Source organism: Erpetoichthys calabaricus, chromosome 16 (genome assembly GCF_900747795.2).
Source record: "Erpetoichthys calabaricus chromosome 16, fErpCal1.3, whole genome shotgun sequence".
NCBI lineage: Eukaryota > Metazoa > Chordata > Cladistia > Polypteriformes > Polypteridae > Erpetoichthys > Erpetoichthys calabaricus.
In genome coordinates this window covers 58,409,657-58,430,905 of record NC_041409.2, presented here as the reverse complement: position 1 = coordinate 58,430,905, position 21,249 = coordinate 58,409,657, and the positions used below count along the sequence as shown (strand labels likewise).

Below are 21,249 nucleotides of genomic sequence, written 5' to 3'. Positions count from 1 at the left end.
ACTTGTTTTGATCGGGGGAATCTATTGTAAGTACTGATGTGTATACTTCTAGATATTTGGTGTTGTTTTGTGAAGTAATATGTGAGAATCAGAAAAGCGGTGTAACTCTATTTGCGGTTTTCAGCCTATAGCTCTCGTTTACCCTGTCAGTGGGAGGGCTCATAGCTCTGGTTGAAAGCCATTGGTCGGGACTTTTTGATTGATGCATAATAATTGGGTGTTCCTTATACAGAACAATTACTGCGATTTCTTGAAATATTTTTTGTGCCATTTTATGAAACACCACGTGTATGATTTCATACCAGATTAAAAGTCAACTGTAAATATTTTAACAATTTGATTAAAAAGAGTGTGAATCCAACATCCATCATTTGCAAATGAGGTATTGTTTATTTTGGTCTGTGGCATACTTCTCCTGTACGATATAGTGAAAGAGTTTTAAATGATTGCTCAGCCCAGTACTGGGCTACTCAGGGTGTTAGAGGATCTACCAAGTTTCCAACCAGGTCCCAGTGTTCTTGTTGATGAATTAGCAGGGATCCACTGTACTAATTCCTTCCATAATTTGAACCTTTTCAATCATGTCACTTCTTAACCTATGTTTGCTTAAACTGAAAAGGTTCATCTTCTTCAGTCTCCTAAAACTAGGCTAGTCCCTCTTCTCTGGACTCTTTTAACGCAGCTATGTTTTTTATGTAACACTAGCTGTCCACCGCGGCTCTGCCTGCATAGTAGTTAAACAGGACAGCGAGGAGGGTCCTCCCTGGATCCCCACTCCTGACGTCACGCTTCCCCTCCCCTCGGCCAGCGACCGCTGCCTCAGATTAACGAGAATATATCACTCCTGCAAGTGAACTATAATTCTTAGCGCAATGAGAGAAGACGCAAAATCAACCGGTATGTTCAAGCAAATTATAGAAAAAAACCCAATCTAAATCCGTTAAGTAGTTCTCTCATGACATACAGACAGATAGATGTTGGATTTTAAATATATAGAGATGGAGACAAAAATTGAACACAGTACTCCAAGTGAGGCCTCACTAGTTAATTATATAACTAAATTTTATCAGTCACAAATTTTCCTAAGCATGTATGCAGTCCTTATCCCCCTGGAACAATTTAATTGATACTGCATTATCTGCACACCCACTTAGCTTGGTATCTTCTACAGACTTAAGTAGCTTGTTGATGATATTCTTAACCAGATTATTTATGTATAATAAAAAGAGCAGTGGCCCCAACACTGACCTCTGAGGGAGACCACTTTTATTATCACCTAATTCCTGTCATCATGACTCTGCTTTCTGTGTTTGAACCAATTTCATACCCACCCACACACTTCACTTTGAACTCCCACGTGTTTTAGTTTGATCACTAACCTTTCATGTGATAAATAACATAATGTGCATCTCTTATTGTACGCTCTTGTTGTTTCTTAGTAGAAATTCAGCAAATTAGTGAAACACAGCCATCCCCATCTGAGCCCAAGCACTATTTGCTGATACTCCTGTTTCTGCCATGTGTGGCTCGATCTTTTCCTTAATAATTCCTTCCATTAATTTGCCTGTGATGCACGTAAAGCTTACTGGGCTGAAGTTACTTGGATTAGCCTGATCGTCCTTTTCATACAACAGAATCATATTTGCTAGCCTCAGTTCTTTAGGAATTTTCCTACGGTGCAATACTTTTCAAAAAACATGTGTTAAGGATTAATATATGTACTCAATGACTTCCTTAAAATGTGAGGATAAATGTTATGTTGTTCGGGTGATTTAAAAGACTTCAGCCTATTTAATCTAAGCAGTACTTCCCTGTTTACAATTTCCAAATCACTAAGTAGCTCCTTAGTAGCCCCTGTTATTTTTGGGATATTATTGGTTTCTTAAAACTTAATAACTTCAAAAAAACACATTCAAATATTTGCTATTTCACTATCTATATATGCTAGCTCAACTTTACCACTCCTAATACTCTTCATCTCCCTCTTGACATTTACAGTACTACTGTCACGCACGCGTGCATAGGGAGCCGCGTAAAGACCCAACAAGCAAGGAAACATATCGTGCCAGGGAATCAAGGCGGGGAAATAATCTTTCTTTCTTTTTTTCCCACAGAAAGTAAGAAACAACACCACCGTAACTTTGCACGGATTCCCTAAACCACGCACTACCACTTCCGCATTCCTCTGGTCCCATCTCAATGACGTCATGGCTCCCATACAGCACCTCTGTTCCTTCCCAGCATTCCTTTCATCAGTTTCTGGTCCCACCTCATAAATGCTCCCTCCATCACATGCAAAGACGTTGGGTGTAATGCTTGAAAGTCATATCACTGACCGTGTTTTAGTATATGGGGCCGGAAACCCCAAAACTTTATGAGTTTCTGTGTCCTTATTACACTACTAAAACATTAAAAGAAACCTTTTTGCTCATCTTCCGCCTTTTCTGCAATATTTCTCTGACTTTTAGCTTTCCTAATATTCTTTTTAACTGTTGCTTTATATAGCCATTTTGCCTTTATAACTTCTTTTTTAGCTCTTATTCTTTAATTTCTTATTGCTTCTTAATTTTGGAATTGCCTTGTCCAGCATTAGACATTGTCACACACGCGTGTTTAGGAGGCAACTAAAGGGCTTGAGTACATGTAATTCCATGCCGGACCAGGGGGTGGTGAAGTGCACTAATTCTCTCTCTTGATCTCTTGCAGACCATTCTAGGGAAATCCCGCCCGGCTCTGGGGCAGCCATCGATGTCACTTCCGGTTCCGGTCTCGATGACATCACTTCCTCTAATGGCCTTTAAAGCTGCCATCTTGTTGATACTGAAACAGTTCTGTTTTGGGCTCAGTTGTGTGAACATGTCTATGATTTTGAATCAGTTTTGCAGCCGGGAAAAATTATACGGGTGGCTGCCCCAAACCTTCACAATGTCTGATGGTCATTTTTGCTACAACATATATAAATGAAAGACCCGTGTGTGTATGTGTGTATGTGTGTGTGTGTGTGCGTATTTGTGTGTGCATTTAGCAGTCTGCTCTGCTCACACTCAGCCACAGCCATGGGAGTTGGTGTGGATTCTATGTAAGATGTAGAAGCTTATACAAGTGTGACTTGGTGGATTTGGTGAGATGGTGCCTGGCGTGCGCTTTTAAATTTTTTCGACACTTGCGTGCACCTCACTTCCCATTCAACCCAAGCAGACAAACTGAGCTTTGTGGTACATGCACGTTGTACGTTCACACAACAAGCTACCAAATGTTTGCCTGAGAAAGGTTCCAGCTTGTCCCACTCAATTTGTGCAACAGCTGCACTCGACTACACATCTGTCTCAGACAAGATGCCACTTGTCCCACCTGCCCACTTAGCTGATGCCTCTGCAAGTTTACTAATATAGTGAAACTGCTAGGGAATCTTTGGGTTGCTTTATGTCCCAAAGACCACATGCAGCTAGCTACATATAAAACACTTTTAAATCTGTTCCACATATCTTCAACTGCCTCCACTCTTACACACTTATCCTAATTTATTTTTTTAGGCCAAGCCACATCAACTCAAAATTTACGTTACTAAAATTAAACTTGACTGTTTTAAAGTTTAAAATATGCATTCTGCCACAATGCTGTGAAATCTACTGGATCTTAGAGGTTCAATCACACCTACATCCTGCTAAATGCTAATGCTAAATCTGGAAAGGCTTACCTCTCGTTGGTGATTTAACATCTTTAATTAAAAAACAGTCATTAACTACATCCAAAAACTCCCATTCTTGTGCTCTGCTATTTGTAAGCTTATCCTAGTTAATATTTAGGTAACTAAATTCCCCCATGACTACAAAGTTTCCCTCTAAACTTGCTATTTTGATATCTATCTATTATTAAAAAAAAATCCTGGGTCGAGACGTGATCATCTCTGAGAGACACTTTGAAGTCCCACGAGACTATTTGCATGTCAAGCCCTACTTACAAACAATTTCTTGGAGACACTTTAACATCCCGGGAGACAAGGAAGTGAGACAAAATTACAGCTGCTATACAGGCTTTTAAATGATCGTCGCTCAGCGCGACATGCAGAACACGCAGCGCGGTAGCAGCAGCTGCTGTACAGGCTTTTAAATGATCGTCGGTTAGCAACATGCAGGGTTGGGGGGTGGGCAAATGAAGCGAGTAGGGGGCAAAGCCCCCTAGCTATTAAAAAGATGTAAATTGATACCATTGTTCGCATTAGGATGTCTATAATACGCTCCTAATATGAGGCCTCAATCACTAATGCTGTCTAGTCGAATCCAAACAACCTTAATATGTTGCGTCTCACCATCTTATTGAAGAAAACTTGCACTCAAATCCTGCTTATATAAATGGTGACTCCTCCACCGTTTTGGCTTATTCTGCCTTTCATCAATAATATGTTCCCCTCTTTTATACTCCTGTCCATCTCTATTATTTAGACTGGTTTCTGTTATTCCTACTATATAAAAGTTATGTGTAGCTACATATAATTCTAGCTTACCTAGTTTATTCTTAATATTTCCTAGCATTAAGGAAAACAATTTTTAGTGTAGAACTCGACTTCTTAATAATGTACTAGAAATGTCCAGATTATCTTGTATATTTGTATTTTACTACTGTCCATAATTTTTTTTGTTTTAAACCGGGCCTGTGCTAAATTCTGTATTTTGAACAGTCTTTAACTAACTTACTCATACACCTCCCCAATACTGTACATTGGTGTCTCATCTGATTAAATATAACCCATCCCAGTGTAATGGGTCTCATCTGTTCCAGGAGTTCCAACATCCCATAAACCTATGCTCCTCTATCCTACATCAAGTTTAAAACCAACTGTTAAGCCCTTTAAACTCCTCAGCCTTTCCTGGACTGATGCATGCATCTCTATCCCTCTGATGATTGAGTCCTCTACTATCAATACTTCTTGCTTTCTAGATGCTGCTTTGGAGGTAACACATTTAAGTTCCTCATCCCTACCTATCACCTCATACTCATCAGAACCACCATATTGTTCTGCAAAAGACTGAAAACAGTTGGAAACCTCAAATTCTGGGTTTGATGACCCTGGACAGCATGTAAGTCCTGTCTTGCGCTTAAATCCGACCGTGACCAACCCTTTCCTACCTCTCTAATCTGGAATCTACTTCTGTGCCACTTTGGGGTGCACACTATTTCCCTAAAGGACATCTGAGCAAGATAAGTCAATTATTTACTACAATGCAGGCTAGCTACGTCCTCCTAAAGGTCTTTAACCTGAGGTGGCAGATGTAGATATCCAGGGAGTCCACCTCACCGAAGCCAACTTCCAAAAAAGTCCAACATCATGCAAGACTTGCATTGTAATGATTTAAATTTGCTTGTGTGACAGTGAATCTCTTCCAAAATGAAATATAAATGAACTATGAGTTTAGCAAACAACAGTACCTGTTTAATACTTACTGGCTCTCTCTAAGCCACTCTATTAAATGTTTCAGATGCTCTTACTACCCTCTACTACTGACACATTTTCAGCTGCTTGCTGGATGTGTTGCTGTTGCTTACTAGATTTTCCCTTAAGTCTCTGTTTTGTCCCCTCTCTTTGCTGTATCCTTTTTTCTAACATAAAATACCTATCAATACTCTAACTGCTTAAATGCTGTCCTTTCCAAATGCTCTTTATCCTCGTCTTCTTCCTAGTACCAATGCTCATCAGCTTGTGCGATGTACCCAAGTTAACTAGTAATCCTTCACTTCATTCATTCCTTATAAGGAAAAATGTATTAGAAACGGCAAATCTAACCAAATACAACTATTTAAATATATTCAAAAGTAATCAAAAGATGCTCCAGACAGAACAAACGAATAGATGGATGGACAACACATTTTACTTACCATCCACAAAGGTCCCTGTGAGGGTGATGACAATGAAGACTTTGCCCTCCGGCTCCAGGTCAACCTGGGAAGAAAAGACAGCGGTATTAAAGCCTGAATCTCCAAGCTACTTCTCAGTCCACCAATTAACGTTTATGTTATATAGTGTCTTTCAAAATGCTTTACAAAGCAAGGCATCTTACAACACAGATAGAGAGCGTGAAGTCACTATAGCGATGGAGAGGACTGAAGCCTAAAAGTGAGTGTCACTGGGAGAGGCAGGCCTATATTTTGGAGCTTTATGGGCCGACATCAGGAGAAACTGCAGAGATGGGGCACCACAGAGCATATGCCAGGGTGTACTACATCTTTGGAAGGGACTTGTCATTGTCCTACATATTGCTCAAATGTAGTTTGGTGGAGAATGATGGTGTTCAGGAAAACACCTACAACATTGAAGAAGTTTAGCAGTCACTGCTCAACACAAAAGAACCAACAAAGTAACCCCCACATTTTCGATTTGTGACCAGAGGAGATATCAACACGATCAAGGATGTGTTAAAAGAGTATTGTCTTTCACATCTGGTTCCTCAGCACAACTTTGTATTGCTTCATTTTTAGACTCAGGATTTTCTTTCACCTTTTGGCCTCAGATCTACTAGTTTAGTGGCAGTTGAGTCAAAGGGTTACAAGTGAATGGAGGCCTACGTGCCCTAGCAAACACATATTTCCAAAAAATAAACTATCAAATTCAGGAACAGAAGGTTAAGGTGATGTTGTCAGAATTTCTACTGCCTTCTCAAGTATGGATTGAGTGCTTGGCAACAGAATGAGAAGAACTACCTGCCCATCCTGAACGACAAGCCTATTGCCTCCAGGTGTGCAGAATCCACTGGATGAGCAGCATTTCTGAAATGACTGAAATTGTTGAAAAATGCACCTGAGTTCACGGCATTAAGGGTCAGCCTCCAGCTAATACATGTTATTGTAAAAGACAAAAGCAGGAGTGATAAAAATAATCATGCAGACAAGAGTTAAAGTAAATGGATGGGTGGGTGAGGGATATGAGGGCACTATAGCAAAATGGTAAAACTGCTGCCATACTGAAAAATCGGTTCACACTTCTGCCTCACAGTTCCGAAGATGTGCATTCAAATCCCACTTAGGTCCTGGTCTTCATGGAGTTTAGGCAACATTTATTTGGTTTGAAACAGATGTGAATGCCAAGACAATGGGATTGGCATCCCGACTGGGTCGAACAACAACTCCTTACCTGGCTAAATAGCCATAATGGAAGGAGAGCTTGGAAGAGGATGGACCGGGATGGGTGATGATACTTATCCCAGTCATGATGAGAAGATAATGATGGAACTGGGCACAAACACAGATGTGCGAGGCAGTTCATTCCCACATATGGTAGGTGGCAGTGTCCTTACAGGCTGGTCCTGGTTAGGACTCATGTAGGGAAATTGCAATACAGAAGAGTAGCTCTGTCGGGGTCCTTGGGTGCTTCAAGAGGACACTGCTGGGGGAAGACTGTCCTGGTTTATGTACATCCCGGAAGTGATCTGGAGCACTGCTGCTGCAACATTGAAAGCATTCGTGAGTCCAAGATAAAAGAAACTCGTCGCATACCCTCAGGGAGTCAGAGTCAGGAAACAAATAAAATCATTTATTTGAGATTAAAGTTGTGCTGGGTGCTATTGTGTCTGTGGTCTGGGGCTAAGTGGTGCCCCCTTGTTGTTACACAGGAAGGTACGAAACAAACAGATACAAGAAAATATGCCAGCAACTTACAACTACAGTATAATATTTTATAATATGTACAGTATATTCACTGAAGATTAGTACAAAGAAGAATAATTGCCTGGAACAGTACACAAAATAATACATCAGATTTCAACAGCATCCCTACAAGTAACAGAATTCAAAATGATTATAGTTCTGGGAATTAAAGAGTTCTTAAATCTGTGGCTCTTTACCCCCAGAAATCTAAACCTGATGGCAAAGGCTGAAATTTAGGGGAGACAAAGGATGTCTACTGTGCGACAGGACTGAGTCTAACCTGTCTGAGGTACAGTTCATTGGCAGACATCTGCTGTAAACCAAAGATTCTACAGCTATTTTAAGCAATGATTCTAAAGCTATTTTTTACAATGTTGTTAAAGATGGTTTACATGTATACTCTTAATGCTGAGGTTGTCAAACCAACATACAACAGCAAATGTGACAAATGATTTAATAAAAGACTTACAAAAAAGTGTCATTATGGTTTTGTCCACTTTAAAACTATTGAGATTACTAAGAAGGAGTAGCTGTTCTGTGTCTTCTTATAAATTTGTTCTGTGCTCAGATGAAAAGTTGACCTGTTATTAATGATTATCTCCTTATATAATACACTACCGTGGCTGTCCGTTTGTCTGTCCAGGATTTTAAATCAACCTGTAGCTCGTACACCGTGTGACCTATTGACCTGAAATTTGGTACACATACTGTATACTATGTGACGTCTATTATCCACTTTTGGGGCGATGATTGACCTCCAAGGTTTTCCTCTTTTTATTTTTATTTAATTTTATTGTAGAATCAACTCTCGGCAACGGCCAGCAGGGCAGCCGTGTGGCGTATGCGTACGGACACAGTTCTCATCCCTACCACATTCGCCGTCACTTCCTACCTCTTCATATCTTAAGTGCCAGCTTAAGTGAAAAATTAAGGAAAACGTACTAAGTATTGCAACACAAAAAGTGACTTAATCACTTTTAATGCGAAAAGATACAGACAAAAGAAGAGAAGGTGTGGGCCGCTAGGGTGGAGAAAGCAAAAGCTGCTCACGAAGCAGCAAGAGCATCAACCTCTGAGCAAAGGAATGCTAAAGGTACAGAGAAAGAGTATGAAAACTAGGAATGCTCAAGTCAAGTGCATGTTATTATGCAGTGCACCATTACTGGTCCCAAGATATTTGTAGTGTTCCACCATGTCCACAGTTATTTACTATTGAGAGCGTTGGAGTAGGGGAGCATTTGAAATCTGCAGCAGCAACCTTTCTCTTAGAGATATTTAGGGGTAAAAGGACAGACCCCACCATTGAACAAGCTCACCAACAACTGGTCCATGACTATCCCTCTTATCTTGTAGAAACTTCACCTGCAAATTCCAGGATATGTCTGTCCTCATATGAACTCCTACCTGTTACTTGTTTATAAGGTAAACAGACAAAGAGATGGACAGCAGCCTTGAAGTGAACGCAATGATTAGTTAAGACTATCAGAGAAAAAGCCATTAACACTTACTTCTGTGTTCTGTTATTTGAAAAGATTAGAATCCACTCCACCACGTAAGGATCGAAACAGAATTGATCAATCAGTTTATGAACTAAAATGTGGGGCTGGATTGCATTCAAAGTTATTTTTAATCCCTGTTAATTAAATATGATTATTGCATTTAGTGTGGGTGCCAAACAGGAGTTTCATGTTTACTTCATGTTCACAGGGCTACTTTCCATTTCTTTTACAAAGGCATGCACATTATCTGAAATGGCAACTCTAAACTGGGCCAGTATGTGTGTGTGTGTGAGTGCGTGTGTGTGTGTGTGTGTGTGTGTGTGTGAGAGCAATGGACCATCATTCCTTCCTGGGTATGTTTCTGCCTGACACCCCATGCTGCTAGCATAGGCTTCACCTCTCTTCAGCTTTGTAATGGAGAAAACTGGCTTAGAACATACAGTATATGGATGGTGAAGGAGGAGGAGAAGTTGTAAAAGAAGGAGACTGCTATTCAACCATACTGGACATCAGTTTAGGCAATTTGGTGGAAGTTGATGGTCATATGGAAATTCACATCAGCTCCCTAACTCCTTCTTCCTAACTCCTTTTATGTGTCTGTGGTGCTATTTTCACACAGCCAATCAGTGTCTGGTTGCCTCATTACATTTGAAGACAAAACCCCGCAGGGCACCAGCTTAAATAACCTTGTGCCAATGGCATCATATAATGTCACTTCTAGGGGCCAGTCCACAGCAACAGATATCTGCATCTTAGCAACTGCTGGACAAAATGTTGGCACCCATAAAGAAAAAGCAAGTATTAAGACAGTTCATTCAACAGATTGATACTCACTTATCTTTAGGTCTCAGTTTCTTGTATGTGTATTCTGCTAATCAAACATCCGAGTATTGTGAGAGCCTTATGAAAACTGGGAGGACTGGATATAGGGTTACACTGTGTATTGTAACAGTATCCATACCTATTCCCGGGCCAGAGGAAGTTCCACCTGAAGACTCCTAACATCACATTTGCTCTCCCTTGCCCCCAACTCTTCTGTCCCAGTCTCCATATAAGAAGACAAAGTCAGGAAGTTGTCACCATTTTGACAGAGTGAACACATCTCTGTAAATCTACTCCAGGATGACTTCTGAATGTTTTTTTGACTTATTTTGCACCCCTTTCCTGCAATAAACAGCATTTCACGGGTTGGGACCGCACCTCTTTTTACACCTCAATGGTTATATTTTCACACAATCTCTGCCACTTTAAAAATAAATATGAAACCAGCGACTCACTATTTCCTTTTTAGAGAGACACATGGTGGGAAAATGGGGAAGTTACCCCTACAGACAGCCAGGACAATAACCTGTAGGAGAAGGGTCAGTGGGTCAACAGGACCTGGTCTGAGTCACTTCAATTCTATTATTACTTTGTGTTTCCCTATTGTCATCCCTTTTTGATTTTGTGTGTGTGTTTGTTTCTTTTCTAAAAAACATCACACTTTTTGATAATTTCTCATAGCCCTGTCATTCTTGGCAGTATTCAGAGTATGAAAGATGTTGGGTGGTGTTCTCCTGTTATAGCTCACCGTATCAGAGGTGCTCAAGCTTTTTTAAACTTTAGCCTCCCCAACCCATGCTTGTTGACCACATTTATATTTCAGAACTTCTCTCATACAAAGTGGGGTTATAATTATGGCAGGTTCATCTAAAGAATTACTATTTTAGAGGAGCCTTTAGTAGTTGCAATATATTATTAATTTACAACTCAGTACTAAGTCCTCGGTCCATTTGGGCAAAACTACAATGTTTCATAAATCTTCTGATTTCTCCAAAATGGTGGATCAGAAAGTTTATAAAAACTAGAATGAGCCAGGGTCACCTTAGCACTCTACTGGAAGAATAGTCCGAGCAGAGTTCAAGTCATTACACTAAAACACAAAAATAAGTGACCTCCAAATACACTCGAAAAGACAGGCTTGACGCCAGAAATAAAATTAGGAAACGCAAAAAGAAAAGAAAATGTCTGAGAAACTTGCGTTCTGTTGCTGGAAAAAGTTCACCTCAAGAATAAAGTTCAGATGACAGCAGAATGTTCTTTCACACCTGTAAACTGAGAGGCCACAAGGGCAAAAGCAGAATAAAGACCAAAAGATGAAAGCTTTACCTCATCACAAGCAGGGGTCAAAGCCAGGAATCAAACTGTCATATAACCAAGTCGGGTGTACAAACCAAAATCAACGTCTTAGACGACTCAGACAAGAGTTCTTAAAACCACATAAAAAGCACTCATAGAATGTTTTATAATTTATTCATAAACTTGGTGTAGTATTTGGGCATTGCATATGTTAATTTTAGTCTGATCAAGGTTTTTTATGTCAAGGATTCTGTTTTTCTAGTTTATTTGATCTTTCATTTTGAATCAAAAAGCATCTTGTTCCCGTTGTTTACTCTGTTGACGTATGAGTAAGTGATGCTATAAAGACGACATTTGTATCTTTCAGTATCCCTCGGTGGATTTTCTTAAAAAAGTCTCAAAAGATATTTTAGTGTTAGTTTCAATTCAAGTAGGTCCTCGTGTTAGGTTTTCAAACTCCTTTTGTTTCTCGACTGTGATTTTTGCCTTGCCCTGTAGGTCTGATGTTTCGATCACTTCTCCCCTCTTATTAATGACCTCTTCCTGGCTTATTGAACTTGTTTCTAGGACATTATGCATCTCCTGGTTATTTTTTCACCTCCCAACAATCAGAGACACCTCGTCTCATTACACTGGAACACCAAATCCCACACAGCACTGGCTTAAATAGGGTTGTGCCAATGACATCACATGATGTCACTTCTAGGGGCTTGTCCTTAGCAACAGATGTTTGCATTTTAGTAACTGCTGGACAAAATGATGGAATATTTTGTAAATCTACAATATGACAGTAAAATGAAATAAAAGTCATAATGAGATCTACAAATTTCAAAACTGCAGAAAAAAAATATCAAGTACCAATGAAAAATGTATTAAGACCATGAAAAATGTATAAAAGCAAGTATTATAACAGTGAAAACATAATTTTGCTCTTAAATACTGCTCTTGGAGGAAACAAAAAAGCATACCACTATGTCATACTGCCATTAATCAAGTTAAATCCTTTGTTGGGTTTGGTGAGAGTAGAGTTGGGTTGAATTCACAGAACCTGGTAAACACGATGTTAGAGCAAACACCAACATTTAAGGGCTAAAATTGAAACTGAAAAGAAAACCAACTTAAAACCAGATTCAGAATGCACTGTAAATGATTTGTTTGTTCAACCATAAGACTCTTATGAATTTTTTGCTTGAATTTCTTAAAGTTTGTATGCCGTTAAGTGTACTGTATGCAGTGCTTGTAGAAAATAAAGCAAACAAAATGGCTACAGTGCAGTGTCATTAGAATAATATGCAATCATGAATTAAAATGAATAACGCATTGAAAAAAATGAAGAAATGCTACAAATTCATTAAACAAGATGGCCGCCGTATTGCCTTTGCAATGTACAAACAAAACTAAAATGGTAAAACTGATAGAGTCATTACTGCACAATGCTAAAATGGTAAAAAAAAAAAAAATAATAAATAGATAGCAAAAATAAACTTAGGAAGACATAACTTAGAATCTTTGATTAAATCATAATGCAATGGAGTCTGCTGTATAATCTTGAAGGAGAAAGTAGGAAACTTGAATGGAGGGACCAAAAAACAAAGCAGAGGTCAAAACCAGAAATCAAAGTCCTATTTCAAGCAGGGATCTAATACCAAAATAACAATAAGAGAATGGTGAATAATTACCAATTACAGAGAATTATCTAATCTGGGATGCTTTGGGGCTTGCGTGAGCTGAATGATGTGTCAGGCATGCATTAGTATGGGGCATCTTCAGGATTTCGGTAATGCCTGTAATTCCACCCTGGTACATGGGTTTGTGCTGTTGCTTGCACCTTTTCCTCTTTTTTTCTCAGATCTGAGGATTGTTGAAAGGAGGAGCTCTGACATCACTTCCTCCTCTCACCTGGAAGTCCTGCCTCTTCTGCCCCATGACTCACAAAAGAACCGACTACACTGGAAAAAGTCAATCACTTTGAAACTCGCATCTGCATAAGATGCTCAACCTCAACCAAATGTTGAAATCTTCAACTTGTTTTTTTTCTTTATTCTGCTGGAATTCAAGGCTGCCAATTAAATACATTTATCTCCGGTGCTTTAACCTTTTAAGCTTGTGTTTTGCCTTTCATAAGGCGTAGTCCTAGTGCCTGATGGGAGTATTATGGAGGTGATATGTAACACAAAGCTCTCAAAATGGCAATGACCATTAAGAAAACAAAATAGTGTCAAAAATTACATTTTTCAATTAACAAATATTAAACAATGGCTTCAAAGAAAAAACAAATATTAAAGGTGGATTCTCTTGAGTAAGAAGCACCAGAACAGATCTAGAGATAATTTGTGGAGCTTAAAGAGAACTTCATAAAAATGTATAAAAATGTTAACTACAGCATCTGCTGGTAAAGGCTGTACGTATGATCATGTATCCTCATGCATCCTCATGTAAAGAGGCATGTCTTGACTGCCTTATATTCACTACATCTTTAATATTTGCTTTCCTTCTAAATGATTCCCAGGCATGTGGTAGGTATGATACCAGAAATCTGCAAAGGGTGAAAGCAGGAGCAAATGACCAGGACATGTAAATGTTTAATTGGACAGGTAGGACCACAGTCAAAATAACAGGGCAACGTCAAAACTCAGCAAGAATCTTTTATCAATCCAAAAACACTAAAGCAGAAATTGTGTGGCGGACGGTTGGGTCCCATGCCCGTCTGGGACACCCCTTCGACATATGTTCTGGGGGAGCAACCATGGGCTGCTCAATACCTTTCCCGGGATGCTTGGTGGCAGCCTCCCTGGCTGACAGTGGTGCCTCAGCTGGAGATGGAGTTCTCCACAGCCCTGTTGGGATCTGTGGTGGTCGCCAGGGGGCGCTGCATGGGTCCCTGAGCCCAGCTGGATGAGTCTTCAGCCCCACCAGGAAGTGCAACCGGAAACAGGTGATCAAGCGCCTGGAGCATTTCTGGGTGAGCTATAAAAGGGGCCAGCAACCACCACTCAGGGGCCAGAGTCGGGTGGAGGAGGACGAGGTTGCCTGGGAGGAGTGGTGGTGCAGGAGAAGAAGTGTGTGGTGTACTTGGTGTTTTTGGGACTGTGTTGTGCCTGTTGGGATTACGGGGAAGAAGTGCCCCACAGGTGAAGAAAATTAAAAGTTTATTTATTTTATACGTGTAACTCCAGTGCGAATCTGTGTCGGGTTGGGCGTCTATATAGCGCCTTTGTTACAATGGCCAAAACACAAAACAGGTCCTAAGCGTCTTTCAGCTTTTCTAACACTACACGGGCAGTTGAGAGAAAGAGTAGGAGATCTAGTACATGGATGAATGAATAATTAAGTTGCCAGCATTTTACGGTTCGTGTAATAATGTCAGCAAACCATTCGGCTGGCAACTGAACAACAGTCCGTTGCTACCAATGCTACCAATAATATGGTGGTATGCACAATAAAAACCTGAAACAGTGCTCAAGACGTCGCCTCATAATATTTACGGCATTAGAAAATATTTCATATCTGTAAAACTACACATACATGTGATTGTAATTAATAAAACTCAAAATTACTTCCCTGCATTATTTAGAAATAGGCAGGTATTGCAAGCCACTTAAAAATTATTTCCACTGTCTGCCAGAATTAAACATCACAGTATAAGCCTCCATGTAACGCATCCACCATAAGTGCTGTTCATGTTGTATACACACAATTCTGAGATGAAAGATGAAAATGATGCCACATTTCAGAAGTTCACCTCTTATTGGTGGGCCTTTGTGGACAGATATACCTTAATGTTTCAGAACGATCCCCCTTCGAACCTCCACTCCTATTTCAAGTGAGCATAAGCATCAGGCATTTGGGTTTAGTTGATGCTAGGAAAGTTTATGTACCCCCGAACTGCAATCAATTGCAACGAGTGCAGAATGCAGCTGCTAGAATCTTAACCTGGAAAATAAATTTTAGCACATCTCTCTAGTTTTGAAGTCACTACATCGGTTACCTGTGTCACTTAGAATTGACTTTAAAATACTGCTTATGGTTTACTAAGCCTTAATAATCTCGCTCCATCTTATATTTCAGAATGTCTTACACCTTACACTCCAAATCATAACCTTAGATCTTCAAATGAGTGTCTACTTAGAATTCAAAGACCTAAACTTAAAAGAAGTGGTGAGCCGGCCTTCTGCTGTTATGCACCTAAAATCTGGAATAGCTTGTCAATAGGACTTCGCCAGGCTAATACAGTGGAGCATTTTAAAACCCTGCTGAAAACACATTACTTTAACATGGCTTTCTCATAGCTTCATCTTAGTTTAATCCTGATGCTCTGTATATTCAATTAATTATCATTATTATTCATGGTGGCTCCACAATCCGTAATAACCCCTACTTTCTCTTCTGTTCTTTTTCCGGTTTTCTATGGTGGCGATCTGCACCACCACCACCTAATCAAAGCACTGTGCTGTCCCAGCATTGATGGATTAAAGGCCAGAAGTCCACGTGACCGTCATCATCAAGTCCTTCCATGAGAACCCTGACTACAGTGAGGACTGATTGTGGTCATTTATGTTATGTAGAATGCCTAGAGGGGGCTCTGTGGTCTTGTGGCCTCAGAAACCCTGCAGATTTTATTTATTTCTCCAGCTGTCTGGAGATTTTTTTTGCTTTTTCTGTCCTCCCTGGCCATCGGACCTTACTTTTATTCTATGTTAATTAGTGTTCCCTAATTTTAATTCTTATTTATTTTGTATTTTTTCTCTTTCTTCATCATGTAAAAAGCACTTTGAGCTACATTGTTTGTATGAAAATGTGCTATAGAAATAAATGTTGTTGTTGTTGTTGTTGGATGAAGCGGGTTCAAAAATGGATGGATAAAAAACGTAATCTGTGTAAAGCGTGGCGTAATGAAACTCTTGTTCTGTTTGTTAAAAAGGTTTGTTTCTCTATTCTTGTAGCTATTCCTTTGACATCATGTAAAGCACTTTGAGCTACATCCTGTGTATTAATATGTGTTATAGAAATAAAGGTTGTTCTTGTTTGATGTACCATCACTGCTGGCAATTTTGGTGGCTGTTTCTCCTTTGTAGGAGTTTTCAGTTTTAACTAGACTGAAATCAGAAGATTGACTCAGTCATTCCATGAACTCATTGGTGTGATAGGCCTCAAGTATCCTTCTGCATGACAAAGCATACAACACTGAGTCTGGAGGTATACTCTTGTCCTTAGGCCGACGCCATCTTTCTGTCCATTTCTAAAGTCATTCTTCTCTTTCTGTTCATGGCACAGATCAGACCACAGTATCTTATAGTCCAATCACTTCAGCTAATGTTTTTGTGTTTTCTGCTCAAAGCAGAGCTAGCACATCTCTTTTCTGTCTATCATATTCTAATCTGGCCTTTTCTATTTTTGCTGACATGATGTTTGCTTCTTGTAGTTTGAACTTCAAATCCATGTCACCGAACTGAGAGACAATAAACTAAAATAAAGGAACAATCTTTACTTGTGCCTGATATTCATCTTTTCCTCTCAGATCACAACTGCTTGTGTGCACACGTTATAACTTCATTGTGCCAACACTTGGGGATCATGGTGCTGCACTGTCCAGAGTCTTGGGTTTAGATCTCAGCTAGCCTCTGTCTGTTTGCAGGCTGTCCTTGGGTCCATTTGGGTTTGCTCATGGTACTCCTGTTTAATCCCCCATCCCAAAGATGTGCTCATACTGTTCATTGGTGACTCTTAACTGAATCAGTGTGAGTGATGGACGGGTTCTCTGTCCAGGCCTTAATGAAATGCATCCCAGCAATGTGACAGCCAGGCAGCCATATTGAAATCCACCAATCCAAACCTTAGGGGACCAAGCAGCCCAACTGAAGTCATCCATTTCTCATTGACAGCCCAACTCCCCTTCATGCATTGCAAATGGTGGATGAAAGGGTGTAGGTTCTTCAGTATGAAAACATGCAGGTGTCAAGCAGATGGCAAGCAGATGAGAAGGGGACCCAACTGTCCTGCTTTCAGTTTTACTTCATGGAAGGATGATGGGCTGTGGAGCTACTGTTAAACCAGCATCCTCAGCCCTGTTTAGCCCTAAATCTTCAGCTTGAATATCACAAAGATTTAAAGTTTATTCTTCTGATGAAGTACCATTAAAGAATGCAAAATATGTAACCCGATGGGGAATCACCAGCTCAGCAAGTTTTTCTTCTTTTGAAGAAAAGAAAAAGCACTTAAGACAGCACATCACGTCTCTCGGCCAGCCAGGTGACATAATGCTTGAGGGATCTTAAGGAGCTGTGAATTGTTCTTCAGATGCAGGCAAATTCCAGCGCATGGAATCTCCACTGAAGGTTGGAGCCTGCACACCACAGTTTCTCCATGTAATTATTTTACTACCCACTTTCACTTTTCTTCTGTGTATGAGTTTGGCAGAGAAATGAACCATGGCAAGTAAAGCCCTGTGTGCTCCAGATCTTGCAGTGGATAAAAACTAAAATGTGTATAAAATTTTAAGGTAAGAGAAGAAGACATCTCTCTATCATTGCCTCCTACCTGCCTTATCATGTTTTAATTTCAAAAAGTGGTGGTCCTGCTTTGTATCTGATGCTTCCATACTACAGTGAAAAAGAACTGCTGGATGAATGGACAGATAAACTGGGTATTTCTGGGATAGTGAAGCATAGAATATACTGAATAGGTGACATCCAATAATCCTATGCCAATGCCTACAATGTGCTATCTGAGGACACCAAGCATATTTCACCATCCATCTATCAATCAAGCTTTGCTTTATTTAGAGTCCTCAACAGGAAAAAAATCAAGATAAAAAAACACAACCAAACCACAGGCAAGCAAAACTTTGAGAAGGAAAAGGCCATGAACCTGTTGCTCAGACAAACTTTAAACAGAAAGGAACACACAAAGTGCATGCTATTTAAGGGGCTTAGCAGATGGAATTCACATATCAGCTCTGTCCCCCTAGAAGGCCACACACCTACTGACCCTTTTGACTCACTGCAGGGTGGTACACTGCCCGACATGAATAACCTGTAAATGTTCAAGGATGCAGAAGAGATGTTAAGGTGCCAAATAGTCTAGTGGTCTGGATATTACAGCATTTACTTCTTCTCCAGGCCTTGTTCACCCCTTAGCTGGGCAGTTGCAGGCCACTAGATTTGGAGATTTTTACTTAGTGAAATTAAGGGCTCCAGTGGTTTGTAGAAGATACTTTGGAGGCCCAAGATGCAGGCCTTCTTCATGTCCTATGCCTATAGTCTAAATCAAGAGCAAAGAATGGTTCCAGAGCATAAAACAACTAAATGTTCTATATAGTGCCTTTCATAATGCACTTTACCTGATGCATAAAGAAAATTGGAACATTATTAAGTAAATGCCTGAAGGCCACTCACTGCAGATTTCCTGATATTGGATTTCTCATTATATCTAAGTCCAACTATGCAACACCCAACAAGCACTAATTCACCTCTGTGAATTCTCCACTTTTAACTTCTCCCTCTACATGGGCTTCTGAAGGAGTTCCAGCGATGAAGGTGGTCAAATGTACTCTTTTGTTCTCTTATATTTTTCATCATTCTGTGTATCTCACTCTTGCTGCAGGACTCATCAAGTTCCTTGTGCTATGATATCTCACTGGCGAGCAACTTCTGGGTGCAATCAGACCCACACTTTGGCGGGATGTTCATGTGATTGATCATTGAATAGTTACCTACAGCAGAACAAGCAACCTAAAAAGATACATTGTGGCGGGTGGCTGGGGGCTGTGCCCAGCCAGGACGCCGAGAAGGACAGAGAGAGGGAATATGCATCCCCCAGACCACGAGAGGGCAGCCGCCCTGGATTGTGTGGGGGCCACGGGAATTGAGCATGGAAGCTCAACCCTATAGGGCCCCGTGGCCACCGCCAGGAGGTGCCCAGATGACTGAGGAGCCCTGGACATTAGCACTTCTGCCACACCTGGAAGGGCTGGCGGAAGCTCATCAGGAAGCATGTCTGGGTGGGCATAAAAGAGTCCGCCTCCCTCCAATCATTAGCCGGAGTCGGGTGGAAGAGGACGAAGCTCGGAGGAGAGGAGTGGAGGCGGTGAAGACAGGACTTTTGAAAGGCCCGGACATAAGGGTGATTGGTGGAAGGACACTGGGTTTTGTGGGACTATATTCATTGTAAATAATTGTAAATAAAATGTGTATGGTGTTTGAACCATCAGTGTCTGCCTGTCTGTGCCAGGGCTGGTCTTCCACAACATTTATGAGTTAACTACAGCAGAACAAGCAACCAAAAAAGATACATTTATGAATATACTTGAGTAGATGGCATACAACAGTGATATCTCATGTGCTTTATACTTTCTTGGTTTCTAATTTATTCCTGTGGGAAAGATATGAAATAATCTGTCCTGCTAAGAAGGCCTTTAGAGTTTCCCAGAGTATTCCTGCAGAGACCTCTGAGGATGTGCTTGACTCTATGAAGAAACTGATTTGTTTGGATATAAATTCTGTACAGTTCTTGTCTGCTAACAGAAACGGGTTAAGACACCATCTACGAGGTGAGTGTGTGGGGCATAGTGACTTTAGCTCTAAGATCAGAGGTACATGGTCAGAAATAACAATAGCATCCAGTACTTGCAAGATTTAATCGTAGGCAAAAAATTATTATCTATAAAGAAATAATCTATTCTTGAGTAGCAATGATGTACTGGTCAGTAGAAAGAATATGTTCTTGAGTTTGGGTTTAGAAACCTCCAGGGGTCTGATAAGTTGTGGTCAGTTACAAACTGTGTAATTGTCTTTGCAGTGTTAGATGTCATCCCCCCTGTGACAGGAGTCCTATCTAAGAGTGGATTTAAAACACAATTAAAGTCCCCGGCCATTATAATTTTATGAGTGTTCACATTGGAGATGGATGATACAGTATCTTATGTGCTTTATAACACACTTAGCAATGGTGATCACTGTGTGTATTATCATGGGATTTGTTATTGGATTGTTCGTCTCTTGCACCCTAAACTCCACACAAACACACACACGCACATCCTATATACACAAATACACATGAGTGATGGCTACACCGGCAGTGCTCCACAAAAAGCCTCACTAGCTTTGGTACAAACAGCAGGTGGCTATATTACCTAGGGTGTCGCTGGGAGAGTTTTAGACTGGAAGACTTTGGTTAAAACCACATACTAACCAACAATCTGCTTACTCTCACTGTGAGGTCCATTTTTTTGGGAATGTCACCTTCAGCCTACTAACCCTTTGTGGAAAAGCAAGTGGCAATCTTCCCACCACAAGGTGCCCTATAACCACTTAACACACAAACGTACACATACTCATCTTCTTCTTATTTCTGCTGCTCCCGTTAGAGGTCGCCACAGTGGATCATCTTCTTCCATATCAAACATACACACACTCATGAAAACTGTATTTGCAAAACATGGTTACCTAAATTCCTGCTGACTACACCAAGTGTTGTGTTGTGGTAGGGTCCTAGGGTGACCTTACTATCTATCTATCTATCTATCTATCTATCTATCTATCTATCTATCTATCTATCTATCTATCTATCTATCTATCTATCTATCTATCTATCTATCTATCTATCTATCTATCTATCTATCTATCTATCTATCTATTCTCCCCTTTATACTTTGAATTACGTGGATTGCCTATTTTAGTGCTCTGTCTTGTGGCCTGAGGTCACTGATATAAAAGGTAGTGTTACATATTAAGGCTATAGCAGGGATATGGGATATTTAGCTCCGATGTACATAATAAAGAGTATAAGGTCAAGAATAAGGTCACCCTAGGACCCATCAAAAAAAAGGAGAAAGGTGCTATGTCAAAATATAACAAGAAATACTATGAAGTTGTTCACTGAGAAGGGTACTGTATAAAAGTGATGATAATGCTGCTATATAAAAAAAGGTGGCATAAAGTACATTGTGACAGAAATCATTGTGAATTATGCTACAGAAGGGGCTCAATGAACCATC

General features: G+C 40.2%; 1 protein-coding gene across 1 annotated transcript in view; it reads right to left on the bottom strand.

Moving 5' to 3' along the window:
* The window catches only part of LOC114666611 (protein kinase C eta type-like), a 111,819-nt gene that overhangs the window by 51,905 nt on the left and 38,665 nt on the right, over window positions 1-21,249 (bottom strand). The window contains exon 2 of the mRNA XM_028821532.2: window positions 5,875-5,938. Within this exon, the coding sequence (XP_028677365.1) occupies window positions 5,875-5,938 (64 nt within the window). The remainder of the gene's footprint in view (window positions 1-5,874; window positions 5,939-21,249) is intronic.